The 14540-nt window shown below is 39.2% G+C and overlaps 1 protein-coding gene across 4 annotated transcripts in view; it reads right to left on the bottom strand.

Moving 5' to 3' along the window:
- Positions 1-520: 520 nt before the first annotated feature.
- SLC7A5 (solute carrier family 7 member 5) overlaps positions 521-14540 on the bottom strand; it is a 96014-nt gene continuing 81994 nt past the window's right edge. For all 4 annotated transcript variants that reach the window (XM_085889012.1, XM_085889011.1, XM_085889014.1 and 1 more), the window contains exons 9-11: positions 12491-12640; positions 12173-12350; positions 521-7981 (exon numbers count right to left, since the gene is read on the bottom strand). In XM_085889012.1, coding sequence (XP_085745138.1) covers positions 7926-7981; positions 12173-12350; positions 12491-12640 — 384 coding nt within the window. In that variant the 3' untranslated portion in view covers positions 521-7925. The remainder of the gene's footprint in view (positions 7982-12172; positions 12351-12490; positions 12641-14540) is intronic.

Below are 14540 nucleotides of genomic sequence, written 5' to 3'. Positions count from 1 at the left end.
CTTAAAGTGGCCCGTGTCCGAAGTAGACCTGCGGCGAGGTGCAATCGCCCGGTCTACCCTCCGTGTGGGTACTTAGGTAGGTCGAATTTGGCGAGCAACCCTATCCCACGCGGGGGCCGATTGGCACGATCGCGGTGAGACCGAAAGGTCCACCCGTGACTGGTTCCCGGCGTTAGTCCGAGAGGGTCACGACTGGATTTTCCGTCCGGTGGGCGACGTGCCGCGATTCGAGTTACGTGGCCGTCCGCACGCCGGCGGGCGCGAATCCGCAACACTATTAATTGACAAATGTATAATTTAACGACGCAGATACTCCGTAAATGTTTTTAAAAATGCACCAAATAGCGCAAACGATCACACATGCAAACGAATAAATCTGCAACATACGGTAAGAGGTTTTTCATGAGCATTTCACATTCTGTTTAGTCCTCAACTACCAACGAGGAAAGATATATTTCGATCTAAAGTGGTACAATCTACTACATAATTTGCATTGAACCAACAACAGAATAATTCATGATTCATCTCCAACCATAATGAAATTTTCCTTTATTCAACACAGTTGTAACATGGACTGGAAACCGAAATACACAAAAAATTAAATTAAGGCTTATTTCAGATCTAGCTTGAAGTGTTCGACCTGCATGTCCAAGGCATATGTTGCTTAAAATATGTTTTCCAACCTTACGTTGCTTAAAATGTGTTTTCATCGGTAGGTTTCTCCATTCTCCACATTCTCAAATGAAATAAGGTTAAAGTAGGAATAAAAGGTAAAACAATAGATACAAATGGAAAAAAATAAAAAAATTCAAACTACTTACCCTGCTGAATTTTGGCAGAAAAAAAGTATTTTAATCTTTATCAGTCAAGACAACCTGAGCTTCAGAGATCTTATGGAGGTACATAACTTTCACGAGGTCTTAATCAGTTATGGAATAATTATTTTATACGAGTAGTCCTTTGTTTTGAGCAACAGCCAATGTAGTTTGCATACATTCTAGCATGTACAGCAAGAGAAAAAAATAAATAATACGAATAGCACAGTAGCTCCAGTACAGGAAAGAATGCACTTCACAACAATATCAGGGTTGATGGTAACAGCCTTCTTGTGGAACACCCTGATAAGTGTATTTCTGAATTCACAATTAATGTCATCCAAACGGCAAGCCGTACAAAAGAACAGCGATGGTGAATGTGCAATTTTCAATTGCCTTTTCTACAACCCATGATTAAACAGCTGCACGAACAAGGAAATATGGCAGTAACAGATTTTATCACAAAAGCAAGTTGAAAAGGTAAACCAAGTTGTTAACCAGCGAAAGGTGAAAGCTTCTGGCCAAAGTAATTCAACAAATACGATGCTTTGACAAATAAGTGTAAACAGAAACTTATATTCACCATCGCAAAAAAAAAAAAAACTAAATTCAAACATGATTTCAGAATATATATTCGAGATCCAAGCAACTTAAAGGAGTGCAACATAATGGAAGTGTTTTTTTATTTTATTTTATTTTATATCACGACAGTCAAATGGAAAGATAATTATTTGTTTGCTGTAACATAAATAAGCATCAACGATGAGAACATATTTTCAAACATGAACACAAAAAAAAGTAATAAAAATAAAAGTTAATTCTAAAATCTCAAACAATTTAAACCTGTTTCTGGAGGAAAGAGCAACAAAAAATAATCTCGTAAAGAATTCTGATGTAATTATGGTTTGGGTCACTGCGACATATGTCAAATACCGTGTTCTAGCGATATGGATATGGCAGTGCACAAAAAACAACAAAAGTAATGATAATAAAAAAAGGATAAATATGCAAAGGGTAAAAAGCAAAAGGGAGGGTGGTTAAAGCAGAGCACTGTATATTAGAGCAATTAGGAGAAAGGATGAACATTATAAGCAATGCAAAAGACAATAATTATTGGTTTTGGACATAAAAAAAATAAACTATAACGGGACACAAGAGAGCGCTACTTCACCACGCTGAACAGTTTATTTTTTGATAGGCCGAATCTGGACTCGGAATTTAACCAAATTCAAATCCGCTTGTTCTCACCTAAACAACTCATCCACATAATTTTCTCATACGTCGTCCACAACGTTTTGAAATATCATACCACACATCATTTCTCAGTGGTGAAGAATCACTTAAAAAAATTCCCATATCCAGATGTTCACCAAAATCCAATTTATTCTTACTTGTCACACACGCAACCTGTCCAACAAGTTTCATCTGAATCTGTCTCAAACTTTTTGATAGATCATGCAATATATTGTTTTTGGCCTTATCAATGGATAAGAACCACTGAAATTCCAGTCACCATATCCATACCAGATCTTTACCTAAATCTAATCAATTAATCCTTATCACACTCCCAACCTGTCCACCAAATTTAATCTGGATCAGTCCACAAGTTTTTGAGATATCCAGTTCACAGACAGGGGTGAAACCAACCTCCACCCACCTTTGGTGGTGGAGATAACTAAAACAACTCAGTCAAGCATGTACCTCCACCATGCTGAACAGTTTATGGTTTGTCTTGTATCCCACCGATGGGACAGATCTGCATCCGAACCTTAACCAAAACCTAATAGGCTTGTTCTCGTCACCTACCCAACTCATCCACCAAGTTTTGTCATAATCCATCCACAACCTTTTGAGATATTGTACTATATATTGTTTTTGGCCCCATCTCTCAATGGTGAAGAATCACTTGCATTATAGCATCCGGATCCAGATCCAGATATTCACCAAAATCTAATCAATTTGTCCTCGTCACACACCCAACATGTCCACCAAATTTCCTCTGAATCCGTCCATAACTTTTAGAGATATCCTGCTCACAGACAAACAGACAGGAGTGAAAACACAACCTCGATTCACCGTCGGTGGCAAAAGTTAAAAGAAGAGCTACAAAAAACTTTTGGACATTAAAAAACAAAAAACAAAGCTTATTTGAAAATAAAAACAAGTCAATACATTTACAGATGCCAAAACATTTTATGTCTGGTGTGTCTCTCATGCTTCAGTAGAGACAATCAACACATTGCATACAAACATACACGAATGTCAATTTTTGACCACTTTTGCTTTTCTTTCTTAAACTTAAAGTGGCGAGACAGGTGTGAAAGAGCTATCCATGACCGAGAGGGCATTATTTGTAAATGACGAAATAATATAAATGCAGATGAAAACAAGTTAAAAAAACAAGAGGTTTGTGGACACACAACATGATCTGTGCAAAGACTGAATGGGCACATAATCCTATTTGAAGTGCAAGTTGAAATGAGATCCCTTTGATGCACATCGCCAATTCCTCAGTCTCTCCCTGGCTATTTCTCTCCTCTGTATAGACAAGCACTACTTCGTCTTGGTGGCAGTGTCTATGTCAAAAACTCCATTCTTCATTAGAAATATGGGACTTTCGAAATGACATACGAATGCTAACAAGGCCTTTCACACGTGCACTCTGTGTGCGTGTTTTCAGCGACAAACTTCGACTCACTGTGGCACTTTTAACGTGCAGTTGCGAGCACAAAATCTAATTCCATTGGTCTTTTAAACATAATTTTCAGCATTTAAACAAAAGTGGCAATTTCAGGATCATTAACCATGTTCCTGTATGCAAATCGAATACGATAAATATCTGTGGATAAGACGTGTCAGCGAGTTCCCAACATTTCCTGTTAATACAAGCAAACAGCGATGATCTACATCATACATATATATGTATATTAAAGAAAGACCACCCACATCTTTCACCTGTCAATGGAGGGAATTGCCAATCAGCTCTCACCTAATCAACTACACCCAGGTGGCTCGGATTATAGGAATAAATCAACTCCCTTGCTCCTCTGTCGCTGTAGATTCGCCAATAAGCGATGAAATTGGTCCGGCAGCTGATGGGGTGTGCAGCATTGGGATTCTCATGTGTGTAGGTATTTGTGAACGTCTTTATCATTGTGGAGGAACTCTGGAAAGGGTTCGAAACAGCGAAGCACGAACCTTGTGTAGGCATTCTTAGATGCTTTACACAGCAGTTTCGACTAGAGGAGCATGGGAGTTGTTAATGTGTGTGTGTCGATGGATATATGTATGTATGTATGTATGTATGTATGTATGTATGTATGTATGTATGTATATATATATATATATATATATATATATATATATATATATATATATATATATATATATATATATATATATATATATATATATATATATATATATATATATATATACATACATATACACGCACACGCACACGCACACGCACACACACATTTTAGGAAAAGATGCAAAAATCTCATAATTTATATTGTAGCCCCAGAACCAAACAATACATTTATAACAACCCCCACAGCTCCCACCCCCCCCCCCCCAAACCATCCATTGGGAACATACTCTATGCAGAGTGTTGATGTTGCCGAAGCAGTCTCCTAGGCTATTGGACACAATCCTGGATGGGTCACCACTCTGATGCAGGATACTCAAATGGCTCAATCATCAAAGCAAGCTGGTACTGATATTGCTGACCTCAGAAGGATGACAGGAGGAGTCAACCCCACCTGATATTAAATCAATGACAAAGCAGGATTTGAACTCAGGACCCTCAGATCCCAAGCCCACCACCCTAACCATTAAGCCAACACCAGGCTATATACCTCCCAAACAACATTATCACTAGTAAATATTATCATTTTAAACTTGCTCTGCACTTTCAAAAGCCCCAGATATGACATCCTCTTCACAGTTAAGAAGCACCCAAACCAGATATGGTGTCTCCCTACAACTTTCGTTGTGTAGAGGTATATTCCAGCTTTCTTTCGTGTACTTTTTCCAAATATTTTTGGCTTCCTTTTGAAGCTTTGTGAGCCATTTTAAGTACTAAACCCTGTCGTTGCCACATGATAGAAGTTCCGCTGAAGATGCCCCAAAGACCACTATTTCCAGGGGTTTCTGCACATGCACACTGAGCATTTTGGTGTGGATTGCATCATTTTGGAAGTCCCATATTGTCCATCCTCACCCCTCCTTGCCCATTGGCATACTTGTGGCGACACATACCTTTCCACAACCAACCAAAACATCTGTGTGGTTGTCATTCCGTCCACCTCCCTAATGCCTGCTCTCCATCCCCTCCCATAACTCAAACAGCCTCACCACAGACTCTAAAGGATGGCCTTAAAGTCACTTTATGACTTAGTGAAGCATTCGTTCTTAAACTCCTAATTGTATTTGTATGCCCTCAATCATTCTCCTGAGTCAGTATTGCCACATACCATGGTGGGGGGGGCAGAGTTGGGAGGCGAGAAATTTATCAGGGGTAAAGCAACTTTCAGGCCACCCTGTACTTGAGCCAAAATATAACGTTTCAACAATGTCTGCCTCAAAATTTCATTTACCCAACCTAATCCCTTTGTCCCCACGTTAATCAGTCATAACTACTGCCAACTGGACACCATCTCTGTCTGCATTTATTACACCCGATATGGTAAAGAAAGTTCTGTCCAGCCTTGACAATGCATCAGCGGCTGGTCCAGATGGCACCTGTGTCCATGTTCTCAAATCTTTCTCTACTGCATATGCTTCTCCTCTGTGATCGCTTTCAGCCTGTCCTTCACATTTGGCAAACTCCCATCTGCCTGGAAAACAGCCAACATCACTCTCATTCACAAGAAGGGTTAAAAACAAAAAAGCAGATCTTCAAACTCCCATCTGCCTGGAAAACAGCCAACATCACTCTCATTCACAAAAAGGGTTAAAAACAAAAAAGCAGATCTTCTCAACTCCAGGCCAATAAGCTTGCTTCCAAATGAAAGCAAAGTAATGGATTTCAGCATTGCTGTAGACAAATTTTCCTCCAATCTCAGCTCATCAGTTTGGATTTTGTCCTGGTTACTCAACTTAGGAAATGCTACTTCTCTTCAAACAATGGTCTGAGGCCCTAAACATGTGCATTTTCAACTCTTCTTTGGGAAAATCTATTCTTGAACTTCTCGGCCTCAGCATCAGCCTCAACCATAAAACTGGTGTCCAAAGACATCCACAGAATGGGTATCCTCCATTGTTCCAAAATTTGAACTACTCAGTCTGAAAAGCCTCGGTCCATAGCTCAATGGAGTACTGTTCTTCCCTCTAAGCTGGTGTTCCTCCATAAAATCTGCCTCTCCAATGGATTTTGGATTCTAATGCCATTATCATCTCCCATGATGAAACAGAAGCACAAGACCAGAAGCACAAGTTTGCAGTACACAACCATCCATCATCTCCTACCCCAAGAACTATGCTACCCTCCCCTCACACCCCCAAACCAACCAGCTTCTTTGCAGGTTACATAGTATCCTCCCCTCCTTTCACTGCTCTGTCTCTGTCTACCCCTTTCTTGTAGCTGTCGATCTGTTGCCCAACTTCCCCAACGTCATTGCAGTAGAAATTGCCAGTCCCCAATGTCAACCAGAGAGAAATATTGTGTCACTGAATCATTTGCACGATGCAATGTCTCTTGTCATTTCACCACCCTTCGGCAGGGGTCAGTTGTTAAGCCACTTGCACATTTGAAAATTTTTAGTCTCCCCACTGGAGGAAGGAGCAGGGGAAAATAATTTATTTCGTCCCCAGGATTCTACCGTGGGTAAATGCAAGATCTGAAGGAAATCAGCCTGTTTGATTCTACAAGGTTCAGACATACACATCCACACACAGAGAAATGCCAAAATTTACTATGATAGCCTCTCCATCATCTATCACCTCGCTCTTCCATAAATCTAGATTTTCCATTCACAAAAAAAAAGGTATTAAATTCTGCCAGCTGCCAGCAAGCAGTGTGCAACTGCATGAAAAACCTCAACATCAGGCTTCTTGATTATTAAAAATAAACAAAGAGCACTTACAAAACAAAAAAAATTCAGTCGGTTTGATTTGAGCTACAGCAAACAAATATTTATTAGTCCTTGATAACTTAACCCTCCCAATTCCACTAATATAGTAATTTAGTTTGTTTGCTTGTTATTTCAGCAGTCTAGAGTGAGGAAACTTTATCTTTTTTTGTCATACTTCACTCAAGAGAGAGAGAGAGAGAGTAGCATTCAATTACATTCAGAAACAATGAAACACGCATTATTTGGTCACTACAAAAATACCAATAAAGCAACGGCAAATCATCCAACTTATTCCTTCCCACGAGTCGCAACAATTTTGTATTGGGAACATGATACGTCAGATCTGTTATGCAAAAGTAGATCCGTAGCCGTCCGGTTTTTGGTATGCAGATGGAAATATTTGATTTGGAGGAATGTCATCGTCATTCCTTTTTACTTTTGTCATTAAGTACATAATTAAGTCAATAAATGATGATCTTTCTGCAAAAACAAAGATTGAGGAGCGGAAATCTTGTGCTTTCTCAACTAACCACCCTAAAATGATGAATGGATGTTTCTCATCACCCTAAAAAAAAAAAAAGATGTAATCAATCCATGTAGTAATAAAATAAAATAAATGAGCCAAACCAAATTATTTAGCCAATGAAAAGAGTGAAGACCACTTGCACTACTCCTGGTATGAAAGGGTTAATGAAGAGTGCCATTCTCAGAGCATTCTGCAGAGATGTACACTTTACATGATTGCAGGTCTGACATTCACAGCAGTAAACTTCACTTATAAATAGTTCTACAAAACTGGTCAACATTTATAAATCTATGGAAAAAAAAAAATAACTTGGCTGATCACCAGATTACAAATTCAGGTGAGGTAAAGGAAAAATTTGGAATGCCATGGGCCGTTGTCTTGGGAAGGATTCGGTATGTACGTAGATGACCATCGAAAACATGATCAGTGGAGATAAAGAGACAACTCGGGCTTGCAGACAAGGATTGGGTAAACCAGTGCATCTTGTAACATACACCCTGAAGATCTTTAGGACTCCTGTGGGATGACCGTCAACACTTTCTGGCAGAGCATCGTAGTAGATTCTGTACAAGTGAAGGACAGACACTGTATTTGTACCTCACATTTAAACAGTTTAAAAGTTACTGGTTAGACGTATTCAATATTGTAAAATCCTGTTCAGACAAACAGCGTTAAGCTGTAAACATAGATTCTGAACCGAGCATTTAACTAGTCTCATGTACATCTTGTTGTATTAGTACTGTGCTTAAAGAAGAAATAAATAAAATAAAATCTCAAGTTGAATGTATATATTCATTGGAAGAGAAGCTTTGCTCAACATTGGAGTGGGACATATTTGAATTTGTGAATGAACGCAGCAGCAACTTCCTGCTTCTATGTGTCACTTACATTCCCTTTTTACCTTTCTGAAATTCCTGCTCCAATGTTCCCTCCCTCGTCTCTCAAACAATTGCTTCCCCATTTCTCCCTTCATCATCGTTAGGGCACATTGTGGGAATTAACACAGTTCGGGGAGACGTACAAATCTCAATGGTTCACAAACGTGCAACAAAATCTGCTCATCATGTCAAGCCAAAAACTGTGGTCGAGTCATTGGATTCGTGATTCGAATCGCTGCTTAGCGGCAGAAGGGTACAAAATAGAGTCGGGGTTTCCGATGTTTCTCACCATTTTAATGGCTCTGGGTTACGTGAACAATGGCGGAATGCATTGGAATGGAATGATGAGATTATTGCCTGGTCGTGCAGCGTTCCCTCAAGTATAAACAGTAGTATCAGTGTGATGTGAACTACAGCAACAAAAGGTATTTTAACAACCTATAGTTAATGATTTTGTTCAAAATTCACAGTTTTAATAGTCTAGTTTCTTTATTCTTGTAACATGACCGATTCTCAAACAGTTTGCTTATGCCATCCACAGCTCGATGTATTGTTCTCTTGCAATATGAATGTTATATTCATAATACATTACTTGTAGCATACCAAGCTACATTCGTTATGACTCATCATGCAAAATAATAATGATGACAACTATTGAAGATGAATGCTGCACAAAATATCAGTTTGGCTTAATAAGACAACAGTATAACATGAAAGAAAGGCTACTTGGGTACGTTCTTATGAATTTTTTTAATTAATCCCACAGCAGAAGGGTTGAACCCAAAATCAAGACCCCCCCCACCCCCACTTAGTGAGAAAAAGCAAAGAAAGACGATTGGAAAATGTAGTAATTAAATGAGATCCAGATTGTTCCCAATTTCGATCAACTTGCAACAATTCAAGTCATGAATCACACTGCTGGGTCGACTTTTAAAAAGTGGGGAAGTGCGGCAGAATTATTTTGGAGGGAAGGGAGGGTAACAAAGAAAGGATGACAAGTAAAAGTAAGACCTGTATTATGAATAGAGTGAAGAAGAGGAGGGGCAGAAGGTTTGACAGACTGTGGTAGTCGTGGTACCTGGGTATACCACAACCCCCCCCCCCAAAACCTCCATTTTATTCACGATCCATTTATTTTCCATAATAATTTCAGATAATGATTGCTGAGGTCCTGCAAGAAAACGATGCCCTGAACAAATGAAGCAAAGGCTTTTCCTGTAGAATCCTACATCAAAACAATCCTTCGTCCAAACTCAATACAAAGAAAGTTCAAGAGAAAGTTGAACTGCAGAGACGCCCTATGCAAGAGGAGAATATTGAAATGAACGAAGACATTTTGAGTGCAAGGAATGTCGACTGGGGCACAGTACTAACAGATGAGGTTCAACAAAGACCCTTACATTCAGTCAAGTGCACGGCCTGGTGTACAACGAGCAAGCATGGCATCAATGGACTGTTCTGTTTTGAAGAGGACGACGGCTGAATGAGTTTTGGGTTACCCTTTGTTGCAGGAAAAGCTTTTGACGAGAACAACAATGGTTTCAGTAGGATTGGGTAACCCCTCACACTGCATAGGAGTCCCGTGAGTGGCTGACAAGCCACTCTGGTGAGTGATTGACCAAAGCTTCAGCATCGAGTGGTCTCTATATTTCCCTGATCTGAGCCCACTAGAATTTAAAAAAAAAATCTTTGAGGATATCTGAAGGACAATGTGTACAAGGATAACCCTAGAAGCATCTGTGAGCTGAAACAAGCAATCACAAAGAAAGTTAGGCCCATAATCAACAACTTCACCCATTGTGTTCAAATCTGTATTCAGTGCAAAGGTGGATATTCGGAGCACGTGATCAACTGAGTGCTAAACTAAAGCCTTACAAGTTTTGGGTCTGATATTTGGAACACCTGCATCACAAAATGTAGCACATATTCCAAAAGTTTTATGTAATTCAGAATAAAAATGAATCTATTTTGGATTATTTTTTCATGCACTCTGTATAAGAGGCACATGAAAGACTGCCCATTGATGGGCCAAAGGTTGGAGATGGCTAGACAAAGTAGGATCATTAGTCAGACAGCCTTGTCTTTGACATGATCCAGAATACAAATGACTGATGGAGGAGCACCGCCCCAGATATGGGATCAGTATTCCATCACCATTCTGACTTGGGATTTGTAGAAGGAGAGTAGCTGATGGGAATTGAAGTACTTGTGAGCTCTGAAGAGGTTTCTTGGAGACAGATTTGGCGATATCAGGGATGTGAGGCTGTCAGGTGAGATTCCTGGAGACGGTGACACAGAGCACACTAATGGAGGAGGACTGCTAGAGTTAAGAGCTGGGGATGAGAAAGGAGGGGTGACTGTGTTGATCTTGCTGAATATAAGAAGGGTTTGAGTATTGGACTGATTGAAGGAAACAAGGTTGTCAGAGCCCCATTGGGGGATAACACTGAGATCATGACTGATGGAAGCAACAGTTGAGAAGGAACTGGCAGCGAGGGATGGGGATTATTAGCTGGTGGAGGGTGACATCATCAGCAAAGGAATATATAGGGTTGCTTTTTTTTGTTTATAGCTGTGAAGTCAAGGATGAAAAGAAGAAAGAGGGAGGACAAGATAACATAACCTTGAGGGACACCAGCATTAATGTGATGGGGATCAAAGAAGGACAACATCAATACAGGTTGAGATAAATAGCTCAACTAGGAAATTGGAAAACCAGAATATGAACTGAGGCTGAATATAATAATTTGGGAGCTTTGCTAAGAGTCCTTTGTGCCAGACTCTGACAAAGGCTGAAGTTCTTCAGAGGTGAAGACCATTCTTTGGAAACGTAGGCCAGGAGGTGACCAGTAGACCCAGCTTTACGAAAACCATATTGGTGGTCATTGAGGAGAGAGAGCAGGATTTGAGGTCGGTAAAAAATGGTTTATTGATGAGAGATTCCATGACAGCAAAACAAATCCCCATACTTTCCACCTACAGCAAAGTTGAAAATAGTTAAAACTTTCCACTTCGAATGACCCAAATATCAAAATTTGAGGGTTTTCTTAGTTTAAAAAAAAAAAATCTTTTGTTTTGACCCTTGTGACCCAAAGTCCCCAACCCCTGGGGCATGAACTGGGGGGTCAAGTAATAATAATAATAATAAAAAGAAGACATATGTCATGCATCCATCAACGTTGAGTGCATATACTGAACAAAGTTCCATTAAAAATGTTTTAGTGTCCGAATTGCATTTTGTGGTATTTGCACCTTTGTGTCATGTGGCCATTATAACTACCAAGTTTAGTGAATTTCTGCACAACTGTTTAGGAGATAGCGTGACAGACAGACAGGATTGCAAAACTACCCCCCACCCCTATTTATTTATTTTTTTTAAGTGTGGGTATAATAAATAAATAAAATTTTTAAATAAAAAAAAAGTGTGGGGATAATAAATAAATAAATAAATAAACAAACAAACTTGGTTGCAAAAAATAATAATAATAATATGTCTGTACATAATATAATTCAGTAGTTGAAGATAATACAAACTTAGAATAAACTTGTATATAAAAATGTAGAATACCACACACAGCTTTTCACTTAAATCCAACAAACAATCAAAACACATTCTTAATAAACAAAGAATTACAAAAATCAAATAGAAAGCATCTCAGAATGTAAAGCCCGTCTGTATGCGATTTGTACCCAAACTGAACTTGATGAAAACAACAGGTATTAAAATATAATAAATATAAACAGGGCTAAATATAGAATTGAAGAAAGGCTTTAATGTGTTAAAATAAATAAATATAAGAAGAAGAAAGCTGTGAGGCAATGTCAGAAAAAAAAAATCAATCAACAATGCAATTATGTATTTGACACTCAACTCACCAATTGCATCAATAAATTTTGCAGGTTTATTCTGCCACCTCACCCCGATCATATAGACCGGAATTCCTGAAAGTAGAATGGCCAAACCGATGCCACACTCCACCGGAGTCTCCTTGATTGACACGACGACAAGGAAGATGCATGCGAGTATAAAACTGATGGGGAGGACTATATTGACCTGCAAACAGCAACCACAAAAAAGAAGACGATGGCAGCACAGCTGTACAAGTCACAACCAAATAATTTATTTACAAACTGCCCGAGGCAAATGACTCGGTGTTTAGTTCAGCATTTGAGGCAGAAACAAATCTAACTGACCTTGATGGGTCTCTCCATCTCAGGCTTTTTGTATCGCAGCCACAACATGCCAGCAATTGCCAAAGCAATGCACAGCCAGTTGAAGAAACTGAAGAAGTTGATGACGGAGAAGACATCGTCGGAAATGGCGTACAACAACGTCAACAAGCACTAAGGATAGAGGACAAATAATTGGCACTTTTAGTGATTTGAATGTGTTCAGAGTGCAGCAAGATGGCAAAGGGACCTTGATAGGCTTTTAAAACAATAATTCAAAGCAAAACAAACGTTATCGCACGCTCGACACTCTCCAATACATCGCTTTGATTTGGTTCGATGAAAGCATTGGACATTTGTAGTGTTGAGCAAATAAAATAACCAAATGAAAACAGCTCTCCAACAATCATGCTTCTTTTCACCGATATCACAATAGCAAAAAATTAAATAAAAGAAAGTAACAAAGGACAAATTCCAGAGGTCTTAGAAACTTTATGCTCGTATTACACAGCTTTGTACAACACACTCAAATGGGTGAAAAGCCTGCAACAACTTGAGCTTTTACTTGGCACCATATACTCTGCATTTTTGAAATAATGTATGCTCGTGACATTTCAATGGAGTCAAAGAAGACTCATAAACAATTCATGCATCTTTAATAACAAATATGGATCTTAACAAGGCTTGTGCAATGCAAGTTTTTTTTTTTGTTTTTTTTTAACTGCTTAAAAAAATAAAATTAAATAAAATAAAATGAAAAAACATGGTATGTGCTTGTACTTTACAATCTTATGTCCAAAAAAAAATATATATAGAAAATAGAATGACACAAATGCGTAATGGATATGCCTTCACCCCTGTTACTTTGATTTCAACTCCAACAAGTTCTCTATGTTGTTTCGTGAGGACATCACCAACCAATTAGTGAGTATAATTCAATTTAAAATGCATTGATTCATTACAACGTTTTTAAAACATTTTTTTTTGTTTTTAAAGAAAACAATGGAAAAACTACTTTGGCAGCTAAAATAAGATTATGTGCTCACAGTATGATCCCAATAAGTCCCACTAGAACGGGGATCAGTAACCTACAGCTCCGGAGACACATGTGGCTCATTCAGGACTTGTGTGCGGCTCCAGACACTGATCGATCCATCCATCCATCGGGACCACATTCTGTGCAGAGCGTTGGTGCTGCCGAAGCAGTCTCCTTGGCTATTGGGCACAATACTGGACGGGTCACCATTCCGACACAGGATACCAGCAAGCTGGTACTCATTTTGCCGACCTCGGCAGGATGACAGGTAGAGTCAACCCCACCTGGCATTAATTCAACAGCCGAGTGGGATTTGAACTCAGGATCCTAGGATCCCAAGCCCACCACCCTAACCATTAAGCTAACACCAGGCATACTGATCAATTTAACCCCCGTTTTTCTCCACAAATTTTCAGAAAAATGTTTGTGAGTGTTGTGAAAGGATAAAATAAAACTGGAGAACTTTGGCAATGATAAGCAGGAAAATACATCTGAGTACCAGCAAATTCTGCAAGCACTACTTGCACATTGTGTTTCGCTTATCGTCCGCTTCAGTTATTTTGGATATTAATATCTTTGTTTTTGTATGCATTGTCAAGGCTCGTATAAGAGCTAACACAAAGAACATATAACAAAGGGAGCAGGAGACAAGAGGGGCAGGAGTGGAATGCAGAAAACAGTTGGGGACAGACATTAGATCTGTGGAAGGGAGAGAATATGGGCAGGATACACAGGGTAAATAAGACAGACACTACAGGGACTTTCAGGAAGGAAAGCAGGGAATATGAAGGAGGTGGGTTTGGAGTGGAAAAGATCATGGTTTTAGATGGGGGAATATAAGATGGTGGTGAACAGCTGTTTTGAAGACCTGGAGGGAAGAGTGGGATTGAAGAGAGTGTAGGATTTTGTTCCAGAGGTGGGGGAAAAAAAAAAGAGGGGAATGAAAGAGTGAAGGTGCGCAGTCATTCTTGATTTTGGTAGTTTCACCAAAGGGGGTTACTGGCAGACCTTAAGCACCCTGTGGAAATATAGTGGGGG

Source organism: Eptatretus burgeri, chromosome 7 (assembly GCF_056783735.1).
Source record: "Eptatretus burgeri isolate ZD-2024b chromosome 7, Ebu_testis_v1, whole genome shotgun sequence".
Lineage (NCBI taxonomy): Eukaryota > Metazoa > Chordata > Myxini > Myxiniformes > Myxinidae > Eptatretus > Eptatretus burgeri.
Note: the sequence above shows the minus strand (reverse complement) of the source record. Positions and strands in the feature narration are given on the sequence as shown.